The sequence below is a fragment of the Pteropus medius genome, unplaced genomic scaffold, assembly GCF_902729225.1.
Source record: "Pteropus medius unplaced genomic scaffold, Ma_sr-lr_union100, whole genome shotgun sequence".
Lineage (NCBI taxonomy): Eukaryota > Metazoa > Chordata > Mammalia > Chiroptera > Pteropodidae > Pteropus > Pteropus medius.
Genome location: NW_024350319.1, coordinates 7,972,258 through 7,986,515, shown reverse-complemented (window position 1 = coordinate 7,986,515; position 14,258 = coordinate 7,972,258). Strand labels below are relative to the sequence as shown.

Sequence of the window (14,258 nt, the reverse complement as noted above, 5' to 3'; positions counted from 1 at the left end):
TTTTCTCATGGAAGCCCTAACAAACTAATATAATAACACACACACACACACACACACACACACACACAAAAGTCAACCATACCCAACCTCACTTATAAATATTAACAAAATAAGTTCAATAGCAAGCTAAAATAATAATGTGTCATGACCAATTGTGTCATTGCAGGAGTACAAGATGATTCAACTGAAGAATGATAATTGTTCTGGAAGTATCAGCTAATGCAATTAGGAAAGAGGAAAAACAAGATTTTTTAATTACTAGAAAGGAAGTAAAATTATTACTACATCTAGGAAATTTAATTATAAACCAGAAATATCCAAAAGACTCATCTAAGAAATCTATTAGAATAAATCAGTAAGTTCAATGTTTATAAAATTAAAAATCAATAATCAAAAAATTTCTTATATACAAACTATAACAAATTATAAAATACAATGTCATTCACATTAGCAATAACAACAAAAAAATAAAATACCTAGGGATAAACTTTAACAAACTCATGAGAAGAATATTTATTCTGTGGCAAGATCTACAAAGAAACAAATAAATGGAAAAAATATATTATTTTTGAAAAGGAGACCTTGATATAATGGAGATATTAAATTTCCCTAAGTTAATTTATAAATTATGATTTATGCTAGTCAGAATACTAGTATTTCTTTTTCTTGGAAAAAATAAATAATAAAATCAGAAAAATAATAGAATAAAAATGATAGGTCATTTTCTTAGTACTTGTGTTCTAGGCACTAAAATTTAATGTATATTAAGTCATTTAATGCACACACACAACTAATAAAGTGAGTAATAATACAATCTACTTTCTAAAATTAGAAAACTGAGATCCCAAGAGCATAAGTGACTTTCCCAATGTCATGCAGTTAATAAGCAATAGATATTTTCTAGGATTTAAATGCAGAAAGCCTGGTTTTAGAGTCCATATTTTTTACTATTGTATTCTAGTGTCTCTCCATGTACTAAAGTTCATGCAGAAAAAGAAAAATAAAAGAATAGTCAGGAAAAGCTCTGAAAAAAGAAGTGCCAGGTCAGCATACTTGTACTTTTAGATAATAAAACATAACCTAAATCTACAATAAATAAGAGTTCTGTTTGGAATTAGCACAGGAATACACAAATAGACCTAAATAGAAGACAGAGGGAAAAACACAGAATATTTAATAAACACTGTTTAAACACCTGGATAACCTCTAGGAGAGAAACATAAAAACTGGATTCCTAATTCAAACCTTAAACTAAAAGACATTCCAGGTACAATCTAAAAACAAGGGGAAAAAAACTTAAAATTTCGTGTTTGAATAAATATTTGTGATTTCTTTTTATATAATCTTGAAAGAAACTAAGTCTTTCTAAGGCCAAGGCCACAAAGCAAAAAACTGACAAATCTGACCATAAAAATTTGACATTTACAACAAATACTAAAAAGGGGGCAACTAATAAAATTAGCTACAATATAGTTATGAAAAATCCTAATTATTTAAAATACAAGATCTCTTAAAATTCAGTAAGATAATAAATTAAAACGAAAATAGGTCAAAAAGGCAGTCTATAGGAAAAGGAATATAAAAGACCAATACTACATCAAATTTTTAAAAAGACTCGATCTCCTTTATATTTAACAAGATTTTATTATTTCTTTAAATTGGCAAAGACAATTAGAGAGTGATATTTTATGCAAAGGGAAGCAGGTATTCATACTGTAAAAATGTAAATAAATCCACTTTTTTAGAAGCATTTTTGGCAATAATTATCAAAATGTAAAATTCGCATACCCTTTTGCCCTGCTAAACACACAAGCATGAACTACCATAGATGCTCAAAGGCAGATGATTCTATTGCATACTTCTTCCTACGGTCGCATTCACAGGCCAATGACATTTTCAAGATTTATTTATGTTGTAGTAAACATTAGTACTTCATTCCTCTTTATTGCCGAATAATATTCCATAGTATAGATACATCAATTTTATTTATTCACTCATCTATTGAGGTGCATTTGTTTCCACATTGAGGCTATTATAAATAATAATCCTATGAAAATTCATGTACAAATTTTTTTGTGTCTTGGGTATATACCTTGGAGTGAAATTACTGGGCCTTATAATAATACTACGTTTCACTTCTTGAAGAACTGCCAGGCTGTTTTCTAAAACAGCTATAACATTTTATATCCCTATTAGCAATGCATGAGCATACAAATTTCTCCAAATCCTCACCAATGCTTGTTATTGTCTTTTTTCAGTATCCATACTTTTTGATATAAAATAGTATCTCACTGTGGTTATGATTTGTTTTTCCTAATGACTAATGATAAACATCTCTTCATGAGCTTATTGGCCACTTATACATCTTTGGAGAAATGTCAATCCAAATACTTATTCCATTTTTAAATTGGGTTATTTATATTATAATTATGGAATTGTATCTCTATTACATTTTAGATTTTTCTTCTTATGTAAATACTACTATAAAACTTTATGTCTCAGAGATGTAAAGAGAAGTAATGTGCATGGAGTGCCTACTATGTGTCATAGTACTAGGCATAGTACTAGGCATGCACATAGTGAATGATTATTACCTGAGCCTCAGAATAAGTCTTGAATGTTGATTTAAGAATTACTAACCATAGCTGTCAAGGAGGTACTATAATTGTGTTTTTGTCAATTTCTTTCTTTAGTTCTATTAGTAGTTGCTTTATATATTTTTTGTGTGTCCCCTCATTGGGAACAAATATATTGATAAGTATTATGTCTTCTTGCTGTATTGTCCCTTTTATCATTGTGAAATGTCTATCTTTGTCTCTTGTTACCTTTTTTATCTAGAAGTCTATTTTGTCAGATATAAGTATGGCTACATCTGCTTTTCTCTAGATTCCATTTGCTTGAAGTATCGTTTTCCGCTCTTTCATCTTGAGTCTATATTTGTCCTTGAAGCTGAGATGTTGAAGGCAGCATATGGTTGGGTGTTGTTTTTTTGATCCACTCTGCTACTGTGTGCCTTTTTATTGGTAAGTAAAGTCCATTTACATTTAGGATGATTATAGAGAGATAAGGTTTTCCTATAGCCATTTTAACTTTTGTTTTCTGGTAGCTCAGTGTCTCCACTGTTTCTTTGCCCTTTTGTTTCTGTCTGTTATTTTAGTTTGGTGGTATTCTATGATTTTTTCCCTCTATTCTCTCTTTTTTTTCTTTTTTTTATAAACCCACATATATATGGGCAAATAATTTTTGACAAAGGAGCCAAAAACATAAAATGGAGAAAAGAAAGCATCTTCAATAATTGGTGCTGGGACAATTGGAAAGCCACATACAAAAGAATGAAACTAGACTGCTATCTGTCACCATACACCAAAATTAACTCAAAATGTATCAAAGACCTAAATATAAGACATGAAACTCTAAATTTCATAGAAGAAAGCATAGGTACCAAACTCATGGACCTTGGTTTTGGAAGGATTTTATGACTTTGACTCCAGAGGCAAGGAAATAAAAGGAAAAATAAATGAATGAGACTGTATCAAACTAAAAAGCTTCTGCACAGCAAAAGAAATCATCAATAAAACAAAGAGGCAACCGAATGAACTGGAGAAGATATCTGCAAACAATGCGTCTGATCAGGGGCTAATATCTAAAATATACAAAGAACTCATACACTTCAACAACAACAACAACAACAACAAAACAAACAATCCAATTAAAAAACAGGCAGAGGACTTGAACAGATTTCCCAAGAAGACATACAAATGGCCAACAGACATATGAGAAGATGCTCAATTTCACTAGCAATTATGGAAATGCATATCAAAACCACAATGTGATACCACCTCACACCTGTAAGAATAGATATTGTCAACAACACAATTAACAAGAAGTGGAGAGGTTGTTGGGAAAAAAGGAACTCTCATACACTGCTGGTGGGAATATAAATTGGTATAGCCACTATGGAAAACAGTATGGAAGCACCTCAAAAAATTAAGAATAGAATTACCATATGACGTAGCAATCTTGCTTCTGGGTATCTACTCCCAAAATTTGAAAATATTTGTAAACATATATGTACCCCAATGTTCACTGCTGCACTATTCCAATGGATAAAACTTGAAAACATTATGCTAAAGAAAGAAAGCCAATCACAAAAGATCACATATTATATGATTCCACTTACATGAAATGTCTGGGTAGTAAAGGATGTATGGAACTGACGGTTACTTGATTTCCTTTTGGGGTAAGAAAAATGTTCTAAAATTAGATCTTAGTAATGACTATACGGCTTTGTAAATATGCTAAAAATATTGAATTATACATTTTAAATGGGTGAATTATGTGGTACATAAATTTTATTTCAACAGAATAATTTAAAAACATAATGTAGAAACATTAGAGATAAGGAATAGAGCCTAGAAGAATAGAGTTCATGTAAGGTGACACCAGACTATTTTGATGTTTGGTTTTTGAGACATTTCAGATCTGAGTAAAGAGCACATTTCTTGCACACTTGCATTCTAAGCTTGTATCTACCATTTCCAAACTTAAATTCTGGTCAGGTAGGCTGAGAGGTTGTGGTTTGGATTAGAAGGGCAGTGTAGCATCGTGAGTGGAGAGCTGGTTCTGACACTAGACAGCATGTGAACACTTGCTTTACCAATTACTAGCTCTGTCACCTTACAGAAGTTACTTAACTTCTCTGTGCCTCAGTTTTCTCATCTGGAAAATGAGGACAAAATCCCAAATGAGGATTAAATCAATTGATGTTTGACACAACTTTATCACTTCAAACTTATTAATTATTACTGTTTTTTACTATTTTTTTCTGATTCCAAATGAAGTTCACAAGGGGCTATTGCCTAATCATATAACTGAAAGCAGATCTGGTATGTTTTGGTTATAAAACTCATGAGTATAGTATCTCAGAGAGAGGGAGGGAGAGAGAGAGAGACTGAGACCACATTTTACCATTCCAACCATTTGCTTGTTTGTCCCTTTGGGGAGAAAACTAAAGCCTTTGTAAAGAAATAGACAGTCAGAAGCTTCCTGGTAAACAAAATTCTCTCCTGAAACATCTACATGATTTAGTTAAGAATGAACTGGAATAACATCAATTGCATTTCCTTGAAATCAGAAATAAATTCTAAAATAACTTCTAAAGCAGTGCTCGGATAAGTGTTTTCAAGCTTAAAATGGCATAAGGTAGGATAGAATAAATTCAGCTATGAAAATAATGCTCTCACCTGCACAGAGTATATATGAAACTCTGCCTTTCTGTGAAAAATAAAATATTCCACAATCCCAATAAATTATATATTGCATCATCTTGAATGTGTTTTTTTTCTATTTGCTATTCAAGTAATTGTCTAAAGCTAATTGATTTGTCTCCTGATGACTGAGAAAACCACTGCATGAAACACTAAAGTGTAACAGCTTTTTAAAGAGTTATTTCACGAAGTATAAAGTGCTTTACACTTAGGTGTGTGTGTGTGCACACGCATACACACACTCACATACATGCATTATATCTTCATGAGTTCTGGTGCCCATGTTCTAAGAACCATATAAATTTATCCTTGAATAAATTAATGTTACTGTAATTGTACATGTAGCAATGTCTGGACTTTAGATACTAACATATGTACTTTATGTTTTGTTTTCTGAATACCTTTTTATCTTATGGGTATAAGCTCTGTTTTAGCAATACACCTAAGAGTCATAAGAAAGTAACTGTTCTTTTATTTAGAAGACGACAGATTTCAAGTCACATAACCATGTTTGAGTCTTATCCATCTCATTTATTTATTGTCTAAATGGCCCTGTAGAAGTCACTTAAGTGCTCTAACCCTCAGTTTCCTCACTGATAAACTGAGTCTAATGGTAGCTATTTCACAAGAGAACCAAATGACAAATGTATGTAAATAATAAAGCATGAACAAATGTTAGCTAATATTTTTCATTTTCCATGCTTGAGAGAGCATACAACTCACGTGTTCCCTGGACTCAAAGGTGAAAAGAGGGTGTATATGTGTTTATTAGTTGCCAACAGGATTTTAGGCTTTGTATAAAGCAGCATGTGCATATGTATTGATAGATGGGTAAATCAGTCAGGGAGATGTATTGAGACAGGACAACCAATATTTGCCTGCTTTTCAAAGCACAGTAAATCTAAATCTGAGCCTCAAATTGTAGTCAGCATGTCTAGGAATCTGCAGCACATGTTCTCTTTTATTATTGAAGGAGACAGCTAGCTGCCTAGTCAATGTAAATTTTATTGTAAAATTGTTTAATAGAATTCACAATTATGGGAGGACAAACACACTTGGGACAGTAATGGAAGGTCTGAATTTGATATATGTAGACAAAAAAATCTGTCAGACTTAGCATCAGTTATTGTTTCACAAAGAAAGGTGGGCAATAAAAGAAAGTGACCACGAATGAAAGGGAACTCCCACTGATCCACTGCCACCACCCCTCCTAACCAAGAGTAAAAAGTAGGAGTGGAGTAGCACCTAAAGTTTTGGTGTAGCAAATAAATACTATGTGTATATTTTATCCCATTGCACTCAACCTGTCTGCACCATTTGATACCTAGAATCCTTGATCTGTTTCTCTTTATATCCCGAATTATGGTGATACTACAATATCCTTGTTTTCCTCATACCATTCTGAACAATCCATCTTTGTCTCCTTAATGGCTGTTAGGTAATTCCTCATGTCTCTGTGGATATTCTCTTAGGCTCAGTCCTGTCCATCTTCAGACCCAATTTACAACTTTCAGGTATTGTTATGGTTTCAAATATCACCTCTACACAAATAATTTCCAAAAATTTACATTAAGTCCCAACTTCTCCATTAAATGCCAATCGTATATTCCTAAATAATGAATTCATATTTTCACATAAAATTTGGATGTCATCAGATATTGACATGTCTAGAGCTAATTGATTTTTCTCTAAATTGAATCTTTTACTCAATCCTTTATCTTTGATGTTTACTCATCCTATCACTTTGAAATCCATACTAAATACTGTGGTCGAAAAAATCCTCTTCGACACATTTGATATTTATTCTCTCGCTCAAAAAGTTCCAATGGCTCTCAATTTTCTGTTAGAATAAAAATCCTATTGGCTGTGAAGTGCCTTAAAAACCCAGAGCTTCTCTGTTCTATTATTGTCTTTATTTATCACACCATCTAGTCTTATGTACTGTATATCATAAATTACAATAATTTCTTATTGAATTGAATTAAACTCTTTGGACTTCTATTCTCAACTTCCTTAGTCTGATCCATTCCTAACATCCAAAGTTACTTAATGAAACATAATCTGTTTCATTTTATCCTTCTATCTACAGTCTCTTAAATGTGGCTCAGCTCAGGCTTCCAGTCAAGATGGCAGAGTACGTAAATGCCGTGCTTGCCTCTTCTCATGATCACATCATAATTACAACTAAACTACACAACAATCATCATTGAGAATCACTTGAAGTCTAGCTGAACAGAAGTCCTATAACTGGGGACATAGAGAAGAAGCCATATGGAGACAGTAGAAGGGGCAGAGATGCAGAACGTTCTGGTCCCACACCTACGTGTGGCAGTTAAAAATTGGGAAGGCTATCTCAGATGTGGAGGTTTCCCTCCATTGAAGAACAATTGGTCCAAGCCCCATAACAGGTTCCCCAGCCCAGAGTTCCAGTGCCGGGAAGAGAAGACCCCACAACTTCTGGCTGTGAAAACCAGCAGAGATTGTGGCTAAGTGAGACAGAGGGCATCTGGATTCACAGATATTCCTGTTAAGGAGCCTGCAAGAGAACTTATTCACTGCCAGACTCACTTGCTCTGAGCTCTAACACAAGGGCAGCAGCTTGAAAAGTGCCAGGGACATACGAGGAAGAACTGAATTATCTAGCTTCAGGGTGAGGGCTAGAGGGGCAGCTTGCTCCTAGACAGAAATGCTGGCAGAAGCCATTGTTCCTTTGTTGGGCCCTCCCCCTTCCCAGTGTGCAGATGAAGGTGGCTGCTATATCTGAGTCTTCATCAACTTGGCTAACACTGTTTGCCCTGGCCACGTGATTCCCTGAGGCCCTACCACTCCCAACTTATGGGTTTACCCAAGCCATTTCCAGTGGCTTTTACCTACAAACAGCCTATCTTGGCTCATGCTGCAGACTTTCGTAAAACCTCTCAAATGGTCACAAACCCCAAACAAGCAGTGTCTTACCTCTGCATGCCCCATACCTCTTGCAGAGCAGCCCCAAGCTTGGTACTAGAGGCAGCTGACTTTGGTTCATGGCTTGACCTCTTGAGGCACCTCCAATCTCAGCATAGGTGGTGGCCATCTGTGGATTGCTTGCTGACTCTTGCCAGGTGGTCCTGGGCAGAGACTGCACACCTGGTGGCTGGCTTTGGACCAAGTCAGAGTACCACCTGGGACTGCATTCGAGGATGACACACCCAAAGGGAATGGGCAGGCATCAGAGCCCTGCTAAAGTGAATCCTGCTCTATAAGATCAACTTCTCATCAGCCAGTCTTCACAATCAATCAGTTTGAGTGTCAATCCTTCCCATTCATGTGCAAACATCAACCAAGGATCAACTACATCAGGAGGGCACACACAAACCATAAAAGAGACACATCTAGAGCATCTAGCTCAGGTGACCAGGGAAGACTGTGCCACTAGGCCACAGAGGACACCTACTACATAAAGCCATTCTACTAAGAGCAGGTGATATAAAAGCCTGATGTAATACATAGAAACAAACACAAGAAGTCACCCAAAATGGGGAGACAAATATGTCCCATATGAAAGAAGAGAACAAAGCTCTAGAAAAAGAACCAAACAAAATAGAGACAAGCAATCTATCAGATACAGAGTTCAAAACAGTGGTTTTAAGGCTGCTGAATGAATTTAGGGGAAGAGTAGATGAACTCAGTGGGAACTTTAATAAAGCAATAGAAAACATAAAAATAGAGATAGAAAACAAAAATGAACCAGTCAGAAATAAAGGATGCAATAACTGAAATGGAGAATGTGGGAATCGAAAGTAGATTACAGGAAGCAGAGGACTGAATCAGCTATTCCAAGATATGGAAGCAACCTGGTTGTCCAACAATAGATAAATGGATAAAGAAGAAGTGGTACATATATACAAAGGAATATTACTCAGCGATAAAAAAAAAAAAGAATGAAATCTTGCCATTTGCAACAACATGATTGGACCTAAAGGGTATTGTGCTGAGTAGAGTAAGTCAGATAGAGAAAGACAAATGCTATATGATTTTACTTACATGTGTAATCAAAAAAAGAAAAAGAAAAAAATAAGCAAAACAGAAATAAACTCATAGGTACAGAGAATATTTTGTTGGTTGCAGATGGGAGGGAGGTTGGAGTGGGAGGCAGGCAGTGAGTGAAAAAGGGAAAGGGATTAAAAAGTATAAATTGGTAGTTGCAAAACAGTCATAGGGCTGTAAAGCATAGCCTAAGGATTATAGTCAATGATACTGTAATAACTATGTATGTTGTCAAATGGGTACTAGATTTATCAGGATGATCTCTTCATAAGTAATATAACTATCTACCCACCATGTTGTACTCCTGAAACTAATATAATATTGTATGCCAACTGTAATTTTTAGACATGGCTCTTCTTTTTCCTGTCCAGTTCTCATTATTTTTCGAAGTTTAGCTCAATTTCAAACCCTGTCTCAGGAAGCCTTCCCTAACTCTTCTAGTTCACATTGATCTCTATTCCCAGTGAACTTCTAAGACTTCTAATTTTGTGTTCTTAGACATTCCTAGTTATATAATTATCATATTTCTAATTATTCCTAATTATCAAACCAACTTTGATCTTCCACTTTTTCCTCTTCCTTATTTATGGCTATGTTGCTATTTTACTTTTGAATTGCTTATAATTTTTCCTGTGTAGATATTGTGTATGTCCAGCTACACTATAGAGTCTTTAGGGAAAAATACTATGTTGTATTTTCTTGTATTGTTTCCATATTTATAGCACTATGCTATGAAAAAAGTAGAAGCTCAAAAATATTTGTTAAATGGATGAAAATATACTGAAAGCTGGTATTTACTGCAATTACTAGCTTTGAAATTAACAATTCAAAAACATTCTGATGTCTTTAGGTTTTTTGAATACCATTGTCCTATTATCTGATCCGTAATTTATTAGTCCATTAGATAAGAAGAGAATAAATGCTAATGTATCTATACTTGTTTTATGTAGCATCAATGATTGACTATGAAAGTCATTAAATGTTATATAACAGCTAACGAAAGAAGTTGGAGAACCTGTGAAGAATTGCAAGACAAGAGTTGAGATCTATTTGGAATTATACTGGTAAAGTTTGCCCTAAGGCTGGTAGAATCAGTATATTTCCTTTCATATATTATTTACAAAAAATAAAATAGCTATTGTTTGGGAGATGAAAAGACCAACCTGTTAACTACATTGCTTTTGACTCTGTTTAAGTTCTATTACTCATATATGTAATCAGCTTATCACCAGACAAAAAGGATATTGTTTTTCATAACATATTCTGTCATTTCCCTGGCATTCAGAGGTTGAATGTGTTTCACTGGAACTTAAGGTCTACTTCACCAATTCTTTCACCCAGACTTCTTAATATTTACCTTTCATTTACTTTATCACTGGCCTCACTTGGTTTCTTTTTTTGTAAAACATTTATATTTAAGTGATTATAATAGGATATCTCCTCTCCTCATGAGTAACACAAATTCATTTATATTTGCAATGAATCTCACTAAAATGAATTATTTTATGGAAAATAAGATATAGTAAGGCTTGGAAATGTTAACATGAAGGAAACTATTTTGCTGTCAATGAGATATGCTAATATTTATTGAATGTAAAAGTCCTTTGCAGTGACACTAAGAGATATGAATTACATCTATTTTATAGGTTTTATGTATAATATTATATGCAGTTCTATTCATGGTGCGCGTGTGTGCTTATTTGAAGAAAGTATAATTTAACTTGCAACATGACTAAAAGGGAGAAATAAATAGCTGTTTAATAATAAAGATATATAAGACTTTTCATTTTTTTACATTGTTGAGTTTATATATGGTTACCACAATTAATAGAATTTGAAAATCATGGAATTTGGAGTAAAATGACCAGTATTCCAGAATTCGTTCTCAGTGGCTTTGTAATCTGTAAAGACAATTACTGTACTGTATCAGCTATATCTATTACTGGCAGTAATAACAAAAACCATTTCATGAGGATTTGTGAAATACATGAAATAATAAATATGAAAGTGCTTTGAATGTATAAAATTAATATTTCAAGAATTAAACTTAAGACAAGATCTAGAGTCCTTTCCATGGTCTTTAAAACATTTTGTGATCTGGTTTATAACCATCCACTTGACCTCATCTCCATCACTCTACCTCCAGCTCATACTACAGTAATAACTTTGGCTCACTTGTGTCCCTCAAACACGTCTAGCTCTTTTTTACCTCCGAGCCTTTGCAAATGCTTTTATATATATATGTATATATATATATATATATATATATATATATACACATATATATATATACACATATATATATGTATATATATATATATATAGCTTCACTATATACTTTATTTAAAGTGGTGCCTACTTCTCCATCACTCTGCTTTCATTTTGCCATGTTTTATTATTTTTCTAGTACTCGCTACTAACATTGTATAGTATTTTATTTTCTTTATTGTATATCTTATTCTACACAACGCAATTTCAAGAAAATGCAGAATTTGCCTGTCTTTCTTACTACTGTTACCTCAGCAACTAGAACGGTACCTGGTGCACGACAGATGCTTAATAAATCAAATAATGCATGTGTGAATAAATAAATGATCTTTCACTGAGTCCTTACTCTGTGTGAAGCAATTTGCAAAGTGCTTTATATGAGTTATCTAATTTTATCATTAAAATGGGCCTACTATTTCTATTTCATAAATAAAGAAAACAGATACATCATGAAGAACAGTAACTTGCTTGATGTAAACATGGCAAGTGACGGAAACTTAGTTGCCTGACTCCAGAACCTAGGTTCTTAATCATTGCTATAAAGCCTCTGTGTATCTAGCCATTTTTTATATTAATTGATGTTTGGTTACACTGTTACAAAATAGACTGAATTGCCTATCAAAATAATAACATTTATATAGCTTAATTTGATCCCCAAAATAAATGAGTGTGGTCAGTAGCTAAAGAATAAACCTACTCTTAGAATCGCACACAAAAGCCGGCATTAGAAAAGTTGAGAACAAGAATACAAAGAAGCAGGTTTACTTTTACAGGTGACTCAAGCGTGACTTACCTCCAGGTTTCCAGCTATTGTAGCAATATGTAGGGCAGTGAGACCACCATATCCAACCTGCTGTATGTCAGCTCCACTGTGAAGCAGGGAAGTGATCAATTCTGCACTATCCTGTAAAGAAACACATCTTTATGTTACTTTTCTACTAATAGCAGGTTTCAATGCTGTGCAACAGGATGTATTGATTCCCTGACTGTCAGGCAGTTTAGGTGTTCAAAAAAAAACCTAACAGTGATTTCTTGCATAAGAGCACATGAGATAGCAGAGAACAGCTCTCAGATGGTTGAAATGTAGGAACAAATGACAGGGCTGTTCAATTACAATCAATCCTCCACCACTTGACCATGAAAGACAGGACATTTACCTATGGTGAGGCTCTTGCAAATTGAACTCAATCTTACATGTAGGTCACTCCAATAAATGTCCTTTCTCCAGCAACTGCACTATTAAATTGACTGCAGTGGACTATTTCATGGTAGTTCAGTAATTGCTTCATCTCTAGTACATATGTGTCATGGGTCCTATACATAATTAATGACACGTAGTGTCATGGGCCTTATACATAATTAATCAATAGTGTCTTTCTTAACTTAACTCATTTTAACAGTGAATATGTTTGAAGCATTATTTGAGCCTGTAAGTTAGAATAATTTATTCAATAACCAAAGTAATCCTTACTTTCTTCATGCTCTTATTTGCACCATATTTCTGTCTTTGAAGAGCCAGAACTTTGAAGAACTTTTTAATAATATTAATAGCAATTAACAGTAATTGAATTTTTATTATGTAATTAACCTTTCATATGCATTAACTTACTTAAGCCTGGTGCTTGGTAGGATTTCAAAAATAGTGATAAAAAAAAACAAATTAAAAATGAAAAATTAAATATTTCTCCAAACAATCTTGTGAAAAATTACTATTACAAACTCATTTTATGAGTCAGAATACTCAAAAGAATGATGTAGAGGGCCACATAGTCATAAAACTTGAAATTTGGAGAGAATATAAAGAAAGGTTATTATTATGTTTAACTCTCTCCCTCAAAGCAAGAATTCAAACCACAACTTCCATAATATTTGGCCCATCAACATCTCAAACACATTCAGTGGCAAGAATGTCAAGTCTTCACAGGATAGGCCATTGCATTTATGCATATATATATATACTTGCAAATACTGTTGGTTAAGACAATTCTCCCATTAAAAAACAAAGTTTAATTTCTTATTACTGACACATAAGTGAAGGTCTAGACATTATAAAAAAGTGAAAAAAACTTTGGTAAAGAACTTCAAATAGCAAAATTAATGTTATTCAAGCACACCTCAGAGATATTTTTGGTTCATTTCCAGGACATTGCAATAAAGCAAGTATCACAATAAAGTGAATCCACAAATTTTTTTGTTTCCCAGTGCATATAAAAGTTATGTTTACCTTATGCAATAGTCTATTAAGTATGCAATAATATTATGTCTAAGCAAACAATGTACATACTTTAATTAAAAATACTTCATTGCTAAAAAAATAACATTAGCAAGTCATAATCCTTTTGCTGGTCTTGTCTTGATGTTGATGGCTGCTGAGTGATTATGGTGGGGGTTGCTGAAGGTTAGTGTCGCTGTGGCAATTTTTTAGAATAAGATAAAATAAACTTTGCTGAATCGATTGATTCTCCCTTTCACAAATAATTTTTCTGTAGCATGTATTTCTTCATAGAATGTGTCATTTCTCTGTTTGATATTGTTTTACTTATAGAACTTTCAAAACTGGAGTCAATCCTCTCAAACCCTCACACGGCTTTCTCAACTAAATTTATGTAATATTCTAAATTCTTTGTTTTTATTTCAATAATCTTCACAGCATCTTTATCAGGAGTAGACTCTATCTCAACAAATCACTTTCTTTGT

At 33.5% G+C, this 14,258-nt stretch overlaps 1 protein-coding gene across 1 annotated transcript in view; it reads right to left on the bottom strand.

Moving 5' to 3' along the window:
• The window catches only part of TNNI3K (TNNI3 interacting kinase), a 258,487-nt gene that overhangs the window by 216,804 nt on the left and 27,425 nt on the right, over positions 1-14,258 (bottom strand). The window contains exon 5 of the mRNA XM_039838597.1: positions 12,355-12,465. Coding sequence (XP_039694531.1) covers positions 12,355-12,465 — 111 coding nt within the window. The remainder of the gene's footprint in view (positions 1-12,354; positions 12,466-14,258) is intronic.